Source organism: Acomys russatus, chromosome 20, assembly GCF_903995435.1.
Source record: "Acomys russatus chromosome 20, mAcoRus1.1, whole genome shotgun sequence".
NCBI lineage: Eukaryota > Metazoa > Chordata > Mammalia > Rodentia > Muridae > Acomys > Acomys russatus.
In genome coordinates, this window is record NC_067156.1 from 68,488,611 (window position 1) to 68,503,891 (window position 15,281).

The following is a 15,281-nucleotide window of genomic DNA, read 5'->3' on the forward strand; positions in this document are numbered from 1 at the left end:
TCTGTCACTGTTGCTGGGAGACTGTACTTTAAAGCCCTGCCTGAGTGCCTGCTAGTCCCCGCCTCCTCAGAAAGAAGCATTCTCTCTGCCCCTTCTCTTTTGGGGCCACTGCCTTCCATGATAGGTGCCCTCTTGCCCTGGCAAAGAATCCTTTGAAATTGTTTTTTTCCCCCTCCCCCTGATAAAATTCCAAGTCATATCGAACCATAAGTCAGCACCTGCAGTCCACCTGTTACTCGACTCTCCGGAATCTTGGGAAGCTCCCAGACCTCTCACAGGACACCTGATGTGGCAGTGTGCCCTAAGGGTCAGGGTACGAGCCAAGGGCCACTGTGCTTCGTGGGCAGTAAGGAGCCTTGTGTTCTCTAGCGAGGTCTTGAACATCTGCAGGGCACCTCCTGCAGATTCACACCCAGGTGTGAACACACCCGGGACATCAGTATACATTTAGCACAGACTTTGACAAAGTGTGTCCTGTCCCAGGTTCAGAACCAGGTGTGAATAAGCCCAAAACATCAGCACAGACTTAAAGGAAACTTTGCTGGACCATGTCCTACCCACCTGTGGTGGTGACTGAAGGGCCGTGGTGGTGGCACAGCCAGCATGGGGGCCTTTCCGGGTGAGGGGTGCTGGGTATGGAACCTGCAGATCCCTCCCCCCTCCCCCTGCAGTGTAGAAGCTCAAACTTAGGGCTACACCCAGGCTTCACTCAGCTGTCTGGCGACCATTTGTGACACTGTAGAGCTAATTAGAGTGTGCATGTACACAGGCCTTTGAAGGGACTCTAATGTCAAGATTTAGAGTTGAAGATTGGCCTTCATGAGGCTACCCTGAAGTCACTCTGTAGCCTGCAGCTTCTGAGGTGGGCACTGCGTTCTGGGAACTGTCTGTTTGTGGCTCTGTGTGGTCAGGGTTGTGATGGCCTCCATGCTGGTTTTTCACCACAAATGCTCCATGGCGACCACACATTGCATGAGGCATGCAGGGAGCTCTAGAACTGTGAGGTACCATGTGGTTGCAGCTTAAGTCTTTTCCTGACTTCTTTTAACATTGTATTTTATTACAGTTGCTTATTTGTGTATGTGTGTGTGTGTGTGTGTGTGTGTGTATGGGACTGCATGCATGGTACAGTATGCATGTAGACATCAGAAGATGACTTGTGGGAGTCAGTGTCCTCTTCCTAAGCCATGCGGGACCTGGGGTTCTTTTTATTTACCGTGTAGGATCTGGGGGTCAAACTTCTGTCTTCAGGCTTGGCAGCAAGCAGCTTTACCCAGCGAGCCCTCTCACCAGCCCCCCATTTCTAATTATAACCAGTGACCTTCTCTTTAGTCAGTAGTGGTGTAGTTATGTGTAGCAAGATAGTATGATTTCTTCGCCCCTCGTTTGGACTGAAAACTGACGCCTGCCTAGTGCAGTGCTACCTCTGTCCGCGTGGTGCATTCCTGACAGATGCGTTGAGAGTAAACCGGGTCCCGGCACATCCTTCTTGTAATGCCAAGCCCTGGGCCTGATGTGAGGCAGGTGTGCCCTGGCATGCTTGTCTAGCTGTTCTCTGTGTCTCGCTCTGCTCTGATGAGAAGTGGTTAATGTCCCCTTTTACATTTTGTATCCTGCAGGCGCCCAGCTACGCCGCTGCTGCTCTCCAGGAGAGGTGGCACCCACCGTGCTCTCCAACGGAGACCAGAGTCACAAACTTGGAAATAACCTGCCAGAGAAAGACCTCAGTGAGCCCAAGGTGGGGATTGCCACACCGACCGTGTCCATGCTCGAAAGCAGCTTCAGAGAGACGGCCAAGGGTTCCGAGCAGCATAGATTTTTTCTTGACTTAAAGATGCCAGCATTTCACCCCAAGCAGGAGGTGCCCAGCACTGTTGACCGGGTCGATTTTCCTCCAAGCATGGAAATGACCAGCCTGCAGCTCACCTTGGACGGCCAGGCTGGGCACTCACAAGAAAAGCTGTCTGCTTTGCACAAGGAGCACGGCGGGGCAGGAAAGCGGGCATCCGCCCCTGACCTGGTCCCTCTGGACTTGAGCATGAGGTCGAGCCGAGACGACCCCAGCAGCAAGGAAGCGTGCTCCCCGCAGGCGGCCCTGGTCATTCACCCGTGTCCTTACTGTAACCACAAGACCTACTACCCTGAGGTCCTGTGGATGCACAAGCGCATCTGGCACAGGGTCAGCTGTAGCTCTGTGGCGCCTCCTTGGACTCAGCCTAACGGCCATAGGAGCATCCGCAGCAGCTTGGTTTTCCTTGCTCGCAGTGGGCGCACAGGCCCCCCGCCTGCTCTTGGGGGCAAAGAGTGCCAGCCCCTGCTCCTTGCTCGCTTTACCCGCACCCAGGTGCCAGGCGGGGTACCAGGGTCAAAGAGCAACCCTTCTCCCCTTGGGGTGACCACAAAAGCCGCTAGCATGCCTAAGAATAAGGAGAGCCATTCCGGGGCCCCCTGTGCTCTGTGGGCCTCTGGCCCCGATGGATATCGACAGACCAGAGCTGGCCATGGCCAGGAGCCTTCCAGTGCTACGGTGCAGGGACCCCTGGCCAAACCCAAACAGGAGGCCAGCTCCAAGTTGGCACCTTCCCCAGGCGGCGGGGGTCTCAGCAGAAGTGCCACCCCCACACCCTCGGTCATAACCCGTGTTGGTGCCCAGCCCTCAGCCAATAGCAAGCCCTCGGAGAAACTCGGGGTCCCTGCGGTGGGTGCTGGCTTTGCCCCTCCGAATAAGCACAGTGCCCCAGACTCTCTCAAAGCCAAATTCAGCCCTCAGCCTCAGGGTCAGCCTCCTGTGAAAGGTGAAGGAGGCTCTCCTCTACCTCCCCGAGAAGCCCCCGTGAAGGCAGCCCAGGAGCTGAGAACACTAGCCACCTGTGCAGCGGGGTCCAGAGGGGATGTGGCCTCTCAGGCTCCACCTGGCGCATCCCCCACCTTACACTCCATCAAGTCGGAGCCAGCAGTTGAGGGGCAGGAGAAGCGCGTGGACATCCTCAGTATCTTTAAGACGTACATTCCAAAGGACTTCGCCACACTCTACCCGGGCTGGGGTGTCAGCAGCCCCGGGCCTGAGCACAGAGGTAAGAAGGGCTGTGGGCACCCTCCTCCCTGGCTGCTCTGAGGTCATGGGTATGCAGACCTTCCTGCCTGAGTCTTCAAGGCAGACACCAGGGAGCTGCTGCCTCTTCTTGTAGACACTAAATTTGAAGCCTACTTGTTCACTCTGTACTGCAACTTGGCCGGAGCAGGCAGGCCTGGCCACACCTCATGTTGTCACTTTAAGCAAAACATTGGTACCCATTCACTGTGCTTGTTTCCCAAAGGAGAAATGTCCATTTGACGTGCTTATTAAGTCTACGTTTGTGTATAGGTAATATAAAAGCCACGTGAGCAGTACCCTGCAGACAGGCAGGGTCTTCCAGCAGGAAGTGGATGCATGTGTAAAGACTGGAGGGCTGAGCTGCCCTCTGACTGCTCAAACAATACTTAATGGCGTTTTCATTCCTCCTCCTGTGTCCTGTGTCACTGACAGCTAAGAGCAGCTTTGGTCAAGGTTCCCAGGAGCATTTTGGATCTTTTTTGAGATTTTGGAGTAGTTACCTGTACATAGCATCGTGAGAATGGGGCCCAAGTGTAAAGACAAAATTCATTTCTATTTCATGTGAATCTTTCACACAGTCTGGGGGTGGGGGTGGCGGGGGTGGTGGTGCCGATTTTAGTACATTTGTCCATGATCTGAGTGTGAGTGAGATTTTTAGTTCTGGAGCGGTTTTACGGGGATGTTTGGCGTTTCCGCACCCAGTAGCATTCATGAGCTCTTCAGCCGACTTCCCAGCCAGTTGGCTATGTCTCAGATACAGTGATCCTGTACAGTGGCTCTGCTCTTGAACGTAAACCAAAGGCCTCTTTCACTTAACAAGTGTAACACCAGGGAAGTTTGGAGCCTATTAAAAAAGTCTTAACAAGAGAGACAGGAAGATTGTAAATTCAGGACAGCCTCGGTGTACAGGTGGGGGCCCTGTGTCAAAAACAAAAAACCAAAACCAAACAAACCTCAATCCGCCCCACTCTCAGTTTATTCCTGGTGGTCCCAACTCTCCTCCTGAGTAGTAGGCTTGCTGGCCACAAGCCCACAGCTTCTCGAAGCTGCTGCTCCTTGAGGCAGCTGTTTTTGAATCTAGTACCTCAGATCCAGGACATTGGAAGGACTTAGAGAGGTGTGCTGCTGGGCTGTGCCACCTGTGGGGACCCCAGTTGGCAGTCCTTTGCCCTGTGGCTGTGGATTTCTGCTGAGCTCATAGGTTCTTACTTGATTTGGGGTGTGTCTGTGAGTGGTGAGGTATCCCCCTTTTCTGTCTCAGTTTTACCTGTGTGAGTGGTCCCGGGCCCTGTAGTCCTGTGATTGCTGTCTGAAGACTGCCCCTGTCATGTGAGGTGCCAGTGTGGCTGCCTGTGGGTGGGACACTGTCCCCCATTCCCCTGATGACTGTCTTCTTGGAACCCATGATCGGAAAACCACCTGCTATGGCTCCTTAGGTACCGGCAGCTCTTCTCTCTGCTGTCCTGACCTTTTGCAGCTGACCTAGATGTTGACACCATGTTTTACTGACTGACCCAGACCCAGTATTTAAACTAGTCCTCCCCCCACTGGTAGTCTCTGTGATATGTATGACTCTTGACCTGCCAATGTGTATCTTGGTGAGCTAGGCAGCCAGTGATACCACACCCAGGCTGCTGGAAAATTCTGAGTTACTCAAAAACATCTCCTGTTTGAATGGAAGACGGCCTTGGGAGCAAACAGCTCCAATGTGCTTTCCTAGAACTTTGAGCTGGAGGAGACGGGCTCGCCACAGTGAGAAAACAGCCTGCGCTGAGAGTCCCCACCCCTGCTCCTTCTGCCCTGCGCTGAGAGCCCCCTACCCCTGCCCCTTCTGCCCTGTGCTGAGAGCCCCCACCCCTGCCCCTTCTGCCCTGTGCTGAGAGTCCCCACCCCTGCTCCTTCTGCCCTGCGCTGAGAGCCCCCCACCCCTGCCCCTTCTGCCCTGTGCTGAGAGTCCCCACCCCTGCTCCTTCTGCCCTGCGCTGAGAGCCCCCACCCTTGCCCCTTCTGGCCTGCGCTGAGAGCCCCCCACCCCTGCCCCTTCTGGCCTGCGCTGTCCTGTGTGTCTGGGCAGTAGCTGTTGATTTTGGCTGGTTTGGATGATGCTTCTGTAGGGTGAGTTGTGGAGCCCCCAAGTCTCCTGCAGAGCAAAGAAGAGCAACTACTGTTGCCTTAGGAGCCTGGACTCAACCTCTCAGAATAAGCCCACAGTGTTGAGTGTTCAGTGTCTGCCTACAGAGTGACTTCAGAGTGTGAAAACACAGGGTGTCACATAGCTGTTCATTAATATGGTAGTAATAAAAAGTCACAGTGCCCCAGGCTGACCTTCCTGTATTACATGGAAAGACAGACTTCAGACAGGGAAATGAGATAATTGTAGATAAAATAATAAGCATGTGCTTCCTTATTGGAACATGAAAAAAATTGTATATACTAAGGATATGAGAGCCACAGATGTCATTGTAACCTTCTAGCCATTCTTTCTCCTTTCACATCGCACATCATGAGGTAATGATGAGAGACAGCTGGCTGCGTGTGTGTCTCTGCGCGTGGCCAGAGCCGTTTCCTTACTGCACAGACTGCTGTCTCCCACACCTGGAGGTTCAAGGAAAGCACGTTGGAGCTCTTTGCTCCCAAGGCCATCTTCCATTCAACTAGGAGACATTTTTGAGTAACTCAGAATTTTCCAGCAGCCTGGGCGTGGTGTCATGGCTGTAATGAGCAGGTGTCCTTTCTTAAAAAGTAAAATAAAAGTGCTGGTGGAGTGCGTGGGGCTGTGTGCGTTAGTTCAGTGAATGCGTACCAGTGCTTGGATGGAAAGCAGACAACAGCAGAGGAAGATTGCTGGTGACTTAGAGGTGGGGACTGTGATAGGGCAGCTCTGGTGACTTAGAGGTGGGGGCTGTGGTAGGGCCGCTCTGGTGACTTAGAGGTGGGGACTGTGATAGGGCAGCTCTGGTGACTTAGAGGTGGGGGCTGTAGTAGGGCAGCTCTTAGCACTGTTGGTTGTAATCACTTGGCGTCTCTGTATGATTGGATGAAGAAGTATGCTGGTGAAAGTTCGAGAAGGACTGAGCAAAAGGTTCTTAGGCATCCAGCTCCATAGAAACTGAAGAGGACAAGGCCACTTTCCAGATTGAACCACTCCTAGAGAGCAGCATGGCTCCCCACAGGGCTCCTGTCAGCCACTTGGCTGAAGTGAAAGGTGCGGCACTAAGCCTGCAGAATCCAGGGGAGCCAACTGGGCAGCCGAGGTATGCTGGCGCCAGGACCGTCCGTGCTCAGAAGTGCCTGCCTGGTGGGAGGTGTGGGCCGCACATGTTCCCTTCTGTAGCTGGCCTGGTTACCTCGTGGATTGCTTTCCCATTGTTTCGTACAGTCTGGACGTAGTTTTGCTTTCCTTCCCTGTGCTTGTAGGGTCGCATCTAGAAAAACACTGTCCAAAACAGGTGTTAGAAAGAGGCCATGGGACCACGTGCTGCTAGTCAGGACCTGTGATCTTTCCTCACCTCCCACCATGGGCACTAACCTGTCAGCATCACACAGCGGCTTCACGTTAACTCCTGGTATTCTCTGTGTGTATAAGTGTGAGGGGAAGGGACGGCCCTAGACCTCAGGGCCTCGTAGTGCAGACTCGTCCTCATCTGCCCAATAAGGAGCGTGATGTGGCTTTTATGCAGTTTCTACCCATTGAGTTTGGGGACCTAGGCGGCAGTCCTGGCGGTGTGCTGTCGGGATCTTGTCATCCTTTCTGTTTGCCTGTCAAATGGTAGGAATGTCAAGCAGACAGGCGGAGGAAGTGTGGCTACAGGAGTGACTTCTTTCTCGCGCCTGTTCAGGCACGTTACTGCAGGCAGCACAGTAGAGAAGCTCCTTTGCAGCAGGTGCTACAGGAGAAGCAAAAAGAAAGCAAGGGTGGCCAAAAGCCTTCTGTAGCCATTTCCTGCAAAGTCACATGATACTCCTTGCTCTGGGGGAAGACCAGCACCCAGTAGAAAGGTGCCTCTTGGCCCTGCCTGCCTGTCAGGCGTGGCCTGACTTGGGGGCTACAGCCTGCTGCTTACTGGAGGTCAAGGCTCCATGTGTCTCCTGTGCTAGAGGCTGATAGGTAAGAGGCCAGAGCTGGGGTGGCTGCTGATGTCCGTCTCCCTGTTTCTGTCCCCTGCGATTGTGGTTGTGAGCACAGTGGCTCTGGGTGAAGTCCCACTGGTGTCACTCTCATTTGTTTATTATATTGCTTCATGGAGCCAGGTGACTTCTGCGTGGTGCATCCAGCTGCTTGGAACCACCTGCCCACCACACAGTCCAGCAGCGCCACCCTCTGGAGCATTTGTGCAACTCCTTGCACTCTTGTGTCTGCCTGGCCTGTCTGCTGAGCCAGGACAAGGCTGGCAGTTGTCACCAGGGCCCAGAGGTGGCTTCTCACGTTGATACGTCAGATAGACTAATGTTATCTTCCTCTCTCCCGCCCCTTCCCGCTTCCCTCTCCATCTCCGTGTTACACCGCATCACTAACAGGGACACCGCGGACACAGGCCCGCCAGGGAGACTTTGTCTGTGTGGAGTGCGGCAAGAGTTTCCACCAGCCCAGTCAACTCAGGGCCCACCTTCGGGCACACACAGGTATCACAGCCCTGTGCCGTGTGACTGGCCAGTGCCAATTGTGTGTGTGTGTGTGTGTGTGTGTGTGTGTGTGTGTGTGTGTGTGTGTGTGTGTGATGGGGTGGAGGGTGTTTTCACGTGTTGTGACAAATGCCATGACCAAAAGAGACTTGGAGAGGAAAGGGTTTTTTGGCATCTACTTCTAGGCCGTGGCCCATCACTAAGGGCAGTCAGGGCAGGAGGCCAGGGCAGGCACCATGGAGGAGTGTGCCTCGCTGGCTGGCTTTCTGGCTCACTTTCTCTCAGGCTTATGCTTGCTTAGGTTGCTTACACAGCCCAGTATCAATTGTGGGGGTTGGTGCTGCCCACAGTGGACTTGGGCCCAGACACTGCTGGACAGACTTGTCCACAGGCCTGTCTTACCTGGGCATTTCCTCAGTGAGGTTCTCTCTACCAGGTGACTCTAGGTGTGTGAGGTTGACTAACACTTATGGTCGCAGTGAGCATATTTAAGAGTTCAGCGTTTTTTAAAATTTTATTCTTTGTATCCATGTGCCATGTAGTTTAGTTTAAGAAAGCCTGTTTGCATATGCTCCCTTTAATGGGAGTAGACCTTCAGAAGTTATTATGCTAATGAGTTACCGTGCCACCGCCACCACCAATGACAGCCAGGAAGTTCTTCTAACCCAAAGCTTGGTGACTTCCTTTTTGATGGGTAGAGCCAGTCTGTGGCTATGTACCAGACCCCCTTGTTTGGCCAGTGGTTTCCTGAAGCACTTCCAGCCCTCGGTGTAAATCTGCCCTTGGGTCTGCATGGGCTACCTGTGTGTGATGATGGAGCAGGCAGGGAGCTGGGTACACTGGCTGCACTGTCCGGAGTGTGAGTCTGCCCAGGACACCGACCAAGTGCTCATCAGAGCAGGAAACAGGTCCCTTTACGCACACGCTGGTGGTCAGTGCTGCTCTCCACAGTGTAGAGTCTGAATTAGGGATGGCGGTGGCCCCAGGCATCCGTTATCGAGGGTCTTCACTGTAAATGCTCGTCACTGCTGTGTTTCTGCAGAAGGCCTCCGTCCTAAGGGCCTCTCTGATTTGCACTCGGCGATCTCACCAGCCCTTTGCTAACGACCCTTTTTTCCCACAGCGGTGTTTGAGTGTGACGGTCCACGAGGTTCTGAAGTTCACACAGCCTCCACGGATGCCCCCAAACAAGTATGTCCTGCGCTGCTGTGTGTCTGGGTGTCAGTGTGGTGTCTGCAGAGAGCTGGGACACGGGGCTCTTCATTGCGCTTGTGTGTGATGTGGGCGGTGGAAGTGTTCCATGTCATTGGAACCCATCAGGCAGGACTGTCTGCGGTGACCAGGGAACAGGAGGCCGCATAGCTGTTAGCTGCTGCAGACTGCTGTGACGGCTGCTGCTAGGAAGAGGGAGCCGGCAGTGACTAGCAGTGATGAAAACCTTTAGACGTTCTTAGTTATTTTCCTGGGTGTCTGAGTCTAAGTCCCATCTTGCCTCCTTGAAGAGCACAGCTTTTGGATTCCTCCATAAAGATGCCTGTCAAACCTTATGTTTCAGGGCACTGGCACACCTGTGTACCGCCTCTCACACCTCTTGTGTGAAAGGGGGGCTACCGCACAGGTGTCATTGGGTGTGCATGGATGTGGCAAGCCCTGTGCCGTGCTTTGTTCATAGTGACGCTCTGAGGGACAGCACAGGTGCTCAAGGTTGCGTTCCTGTTAGTCGATGCTGACGGCCTGTGGTGTTGGTGGCCTTCTGCCCCACTCTACCCCCACCTTCATCTTAGTCTCTTCACATCGCTCTGGTTATCTGCTACTCCAGGACAGCCCACAGCTGTAGACACTCTCCCCTTTGCCCAAGCCCCGTCTGGCTAGTTGGATTCGTGTCTGTGTGCCTGGCCCCAAAATGTCCCGTGTCCTGTAGTGACAGGATTATGGCCTACAGTGAGATATCATGGAACTTTCAATGATTGTTTTAGAGTATTTCAGTAAAACCCGTGGCTTACACATACAAAGCAGTTCCTTTGCGATAGCGAGACAGGTTTTGAAACGAATATAGTCTCTCCCGAATACCAAATAGAAAGGTCCCCAGCACAGGGCCTGCTTCTACATCTGCTCAGTGCTGGCCTCTTTATAGACTTACAGGCCACTGGCTACAGAAGAGTCAAGTGAGGTAAGCATGGGACCAAGTGACAGGGAAGGTGTTGTGACTAGAGGATTGCATTTGGGTATCACACATCCAGTGACTCCTTGGCTCTCCTGCTCACAGGTGACCTCCAAGGTCACCAGAGGCCCACTGTTGCTATGTGTGAGGTAGAGCAGGACCCAGCTTGCTGTGACTGATTCTCCACCCTGCTCCCATGCTTTCCTTACGTGGAAACGGGGAACCTGAAGGCAGCGGCCACTAAGATTGCAGGCTAGATTGTCCCGAGTCACCTTTATGTGCAGTGGGTGTAGTACCTCTGTCAGAGGAGACGTTCATGTGATTTCTGCCTCTGAACGAAGTGCTGTTTGCTCTGCTTATGGCTGCTGTCCCTCTACTGCCAGCTCGTGGCCACCTGGTACTGACAGCTTGCCAGAGTGGATCCAGCTCCAAGGCATGCGTTTGCTTTGCCATAAGGCCTCAGGAGGCCAACTCTCTTTTGTCTAGAAGGACAGAGTAGCTCAGGCCTTGGAGTTTAACCCCTTCCTGCCTCATCCTTCTTGCATAGTAGCTAGTTGGCTTAATTCCATTTTTAAGGTTATGCTCCCGGTGGCCCCTTTGTCCTCCTTTACCTGGAAAAGTAGCTTTTGTTGATGTATTATAGAATGCTCTGGGTCTTTATTGGTATTCCATCTCTGTTACCATAATTTGGAACTGTAAGGATCTTAAAGAATGTGTCAGAGGACACGTCAATTTTAGGCTGGGCCGTTAGACATGTTCTTCTTCCTCTTGGTTCTTGTACGTGTTAATGCAGAACTAGTTGACATCATTATTAGTGCCTATCAAAGTGCTTTCCTCGAGTCAGCTGTTAATATTAATAGGCGGGAAGAGAAGGCTTTGAGGGCCTGGGGTTCTTCCCTGCCCTTAGCCTGGGTGGGGTAGCAGGGTGAATCCTCTCCCAGAGCCAGTCTATGTCATCAGGCATCTTCTTAGCAGTACCGGCTTCAAGTGACTTGGAGGGAAAAAGGCACAATCTCTATGTTTAATAGCTATCAGCGTCCAACTTGTCCATTCTGCTCTCAATGTGACTACGTTAATTATCAGGGTGCAGAGTGTGCAGGAGAGGACTCCCCTTGTTGGTGTGTATTTCCTCTCTTGGGCAGTGGTGGCACCCCACCCCTAGCATGGGAGACACACACCGTGAGGGAGTCGCGTTGCCACACACTCAGAACTCTCAAGTAGTGCATACTGCTTGTCACTCTGTGTGGACTTTCCCATGGGGCACTGCCGGTGGTTGTGCTGGGGAAAAGCCTGGGGGCTTCTGGTCTTCTCTTCACACAGCCTTTTCAGGAGGTGCGGATGGGTTTACGTGTCCCAATTTTGCTTTGCTTGAGAGACTAGTTGCTACTTATTTGTTATAGGGGGCAGGATCCAGAACTGTGTCTCACCAACATGGGTTTCCCAGTAGCTCTTGTTGCCAGTTGGTGCCCTGAGGTTTTGTATGGACAGCCACTGCGCACCTATCAGAGGCCCTAGAATCATCCAGCAGACCAAGCTTTGGGCTGCCTGTTGGGGGGGGTGTTGCAGATGAGGCTGGCTGTGGGGGGGAAGACAGCACTAGCTGCGGGTGGCCGTGTCCCATCCGGGCACTTCTCTCCCCTGTTTGCTTCCTGACTGAAGACTCCACGTAACAGCTGCTGCAGCTCTGATACCATGGCTCTCCTGTCAGCACAGATGGTACGCCTGAACTATGAGCTGAGAGTCCCTTCCTTCTCTACGTTGCCTGGTCTGGTATTTTGACATTGCTGCTGGAGAAGTTACTAATGCACACTGATTTTACACACCAGCATTTCAGTTTCCCGTATCAGATATAGAAAATCACGGGATGCTGAGTTTTCTGGTGACATGTCTGAGCCAGCATGGGGCCTGGCAGATCCCCGAGGTGACTGGTTTAATACTCTCATCTCTCAGGGAGCTAATTTCCTGGTGTGCCTGAGAATGGCTTTTTCCTGTACGTGCCCTGTGTAGCCTGTCCCAGGTCACCCACCTCTCCTTTGCAATGCCCATACTCTCGTAACAGGAAGTCAGAGGCTTTCGGCTGGGCTGTGGAGCTTATGGATTAGTTTATGACATGAGTTTGCAGAAGGCAGCTGTGTCCACATGGCCTGTCGTCTGAACTGCATGCTGTTTCTCAATTATTGTGAAAAACAAGATAAAAACACAAACTTAGGACACCATAGGGTCTCGGCCACTGAGATGAGGAGCCGTTTCCACAGGAGGCATTTCAAGGCTGCTGAGTGGAACCTCCTGATGGGTGGCAGGCAGGGCATCACAGGGCATCACAGGGCGCTGTCCCTTCTTTGTGGAAGATGCTCCTCCACAAACAAGGATGGGCAGTCTTCCCAACCAAGGTCCCAGGGGTGTGGCTTTCCTTCACTCACCGGTGCTGCGTCACACCCATGCTTAGCATGTGTCGTTAGAAAACAGCTCCTTTTGAAATGGTTTGCTGAAGTGTGGTTGTTACTGGCGCATGGTGAAGTCTGTCTGCTATGTCAGAGAAACTGCTTAATCATTGTCTCATTGTCCAGCAGTTATAGGTTCGAACAGTAGCTGTGAGATGGCTCAGGGGTAAAGTTCTGCCTGCCAAGCCTGAGGACTGAGCCGCCAAGCCTGAGGGAGCTGTCCTACTCTTGTTCACTGTCTTTTGGCTTCCACACATAGCCATAGTGTGCATGCCCACGTGTACACACTCTGCGAATGCACAAATAAAGTAAAATATTTCAAAATAAGAAGTTATAATAACTTTTGAAACCAATCCCCCTCAGTGGTCTCACTCTCCAGCTTAGAATTTTGCTGTTATGTGAAATACAGTATTTTTATTTACAGAATTTAGAGACTATGATTAATGGTTTATTCTTCGTTATTCTAAATGTTAGTTTAAAGTAGTTAAGATGGAGAAATAATTCCATTAATCAAATTAACAAAAAAATGTTAAAAAAAAAAAGCCAGCCCACTCTGCATCCTTTTCTTGATGTGCAGTTGAACAGGACAGAAGGTGGGTTGGGTGGGTCTGAGAACCTGCATCTTCGGCCCATTTTCACCAGTGCTTGTGGATTTTCGGCATCAAGATCTGATAGCTGATGCAAGTTTATTTGTAAAACCGAGCAAGTGTCCTCAGGAAATCGTCTGTTTTCCCTAAGTATGGTATTCCACCAATGTGAATGAGTTACTGGCTTCATCGAAACGGCACTGCTGACTGAATGCCGCCTGGGCAAAGACCAAGGTCCCCGAGGTCTGCTGTGCAGCTGGGGGTCAGCACCCACAAGCCTTCCTCTGGCTTTTCTTGTGTGCACCTTGAAGCTTCTTGGTTTGTGCGCATGTTGAGGACACACAGCCTGGATAGTTTGGCCCCTGTCCTATAAAGAAGGGAGGAGACATTTATCTCACCTGGTTGTTAGTGTCCAGCCCGAGCACACGGAAACACCTCAGCAGTGGTATGGTTGAGGCTCCACTTCATCTCATAATATACAGCTGTCACAAGGAAAACCAGTGTCCCCAAAGGCAGCTCCCAGGCCGCGGCTGTGCTGCCTCAGAGGAGGAAGCAGCCTGTACATCTCAGATTACTACTGTAGCTCCCTCCTCCTTGTCTAGAGCATTCCGTCGAATCCCTGCAAGGGATGCTGTGGTAGTGGTCCCACCATCGGTGGTCCAGGTGAGTCAGTGATCTAAAGTGACTCTTCAGAAACGAGGCACGTGACCCACCTCCTCCAGAGCAAAGGGAAAATGCCAGTTTCTGCAACGATCTATGGCTACATCATAGCAAGTACCTTGTTCCAGATTTTCAGGCTTCGCAGACCTGGGATAAATACCTTCTGAGTGGTGAGGTTTCAGCACTTTATTGGCGCAGGGCCATCCTGTCCTCTCTGCCCTGCCTCACGGATAGTCTGTGTGTTCTGTACAAAGATATAAGACACAGGTAGGTGTGGCCTGGGATCTGTAGCACAACAGTCTGTGTAGACGCCACATGCACACAACTCCATGTACTTGGCTCCTTAGCTTTGCACGGATTCCCTTGTCCCGGACCCTCAGCCAGTGTATTTGCTTATTAGCATGCGCTTATGAATGTCAGTCCAGGCCAAACAGCCAGAACTGCAGTTCTTATTTCTTGTGGGAGCTCAACGCCCTGTGTTCTTTTGTGAGCATGCCTAGAACGGGTACCCAGGGAGCCGTGCTTCCTTGGGCCTCCACTGAGATCTCTGCCGTGCACCGGTTCTGTGCAGAGATGTCAGTCCCCTCTCCTGGTCTACGGCAGGATGTTTGGCATCTACCTGAGTTTGTTCCCGTGATGCCTGCTGCTCACTGTGCTTGAGATCAGCCGCTGTCTGCAGCTCTGCACCTGCCTCACCTCTCAGACATTCTCTGAGTATCGTTCTGATTTACACTGTGTTGACCAGTAGGTATTGTGTGTGAGACCAGCCTTTAATACTTTCCTGAAAATTTAACTAAAGAGGAGCATTGCATTCATGATGCCAAGCAGCTTCCCTTCCTGTGTGTCCCTGGGGCTCCAATGGATGCAGCTGGAGGCTCGAGTTTCCCACGGTTGTGTGGTTTGTGGGCGCATATTGATTTCAGGTGGTTGGTTGGTTTCACTTCCTCAGGAGTTTAGCTAGGTTAATGGTCTCAGGAAAGATGGCATTTTGTCCTCAGCTGGAATATGGCCTTGTTCAAACACCCATGCTTTAAGTCTCTGTTCACCTGACCTGAAGCACGGGGCTTCCGCCTCTCCACTGTGACGCACTCTCAGGTTCACCCGGAGCGATGTGAGGAGCGATGTGAGGAGCAATGTGAGCACCGTGGGCTTTTGTTTGCGACCTCCACGCTCACCCTGGGGGACTTTTGTTCACCTGGGGAGCTGCTCTGAACCTTAGATATGTGCTTTTCAAACCTGCATCCATCCCACTTTGATGAGTTTTAGCTCCTCTCAGAGTCAAACCCAGCATTGCTGGGTGCTGTCTGACGCCAGTGATGCCTTGTGAGCACCGAGGGTGGTCTTCCAGAGCTGCCTCAGTGGAAGGCAGCGAGGTGAAAGCAAAGTACTCCATGCTGGGTAAAAGGAGCTGCCCTAAAACCAGAGAGTTTTATCGCCTCTGCCGTGTGGCTCAGAGAAGCACCTTGTGTTCCTGGGTCTTGGCTAAGAAAATTAGTAGTGTAAATGCTTTTGGGATTGGAAGGCAACTGAGCTTGCCTGTTTTTTCTTTCTTTTGCAGGGGAGAGACCACACTACCCCAGGGACTGTGCCGGCGGGACCCCTCCGAAAGGGGACCTAGAGACACGCCTCCCGCGCTCAGCCCCGTGAAGGTGTGGACTGTGGCCTCACAGGTGACTGGAAGGCTCCCAGCAGTGACCATGGCCGCCTTCGGGGAG

The 15,281-nt window shown here is 52.5% G+C and overlaps 1 protein-coding gene across 1 annotated transcript; it reads left to right on the forward strand.

Moving 5' to 3' along the window:
- The first annotated feature begins 603 nt into the window (after positions 1-603).
- Positions 604-15,267, forward strand: LOC127204305 (zinc finger protein 516-like). Its single transcript, XM_051163233.1, has 5 exons — positions 604-619; positions 1,620-3,074; positions 7,613-7,717; positions 8,841-8,908; positions 15,125-15,267. The coding sequence occupies exons 1-5, from the start codon at positions 604-606 to the stop codon at positions 15,182-15,184; spliced, it is 1,704 nt and encodes a 567-aa protein (XP_051019190.1). The 3' UTR covers positions 15,185-15,267.
- The last annotated feature ends 14 nt before the right edge of the window (positions 15,268-15,281 follow it).

Bases quoted from the DNA above. Each gene is read 5' to 3' on its own strand.
- LOC127204305 (XM_051163233.1), top strand. The intron at 3,075-7,612 runs GTAAGAAGGGCT...CATCACTAACAG, and splicing joins CCCCGGGCCTGAGCACAGAG to GGACACCGCGGACACAGGCC. The intron at 8,909-15,124 runs GTATGTCCTGCG...TTTCTTTTGCAG, and splicing joins CCACGGATGCCCCCAAACAA to GGGAGAGACCACACTACCCC.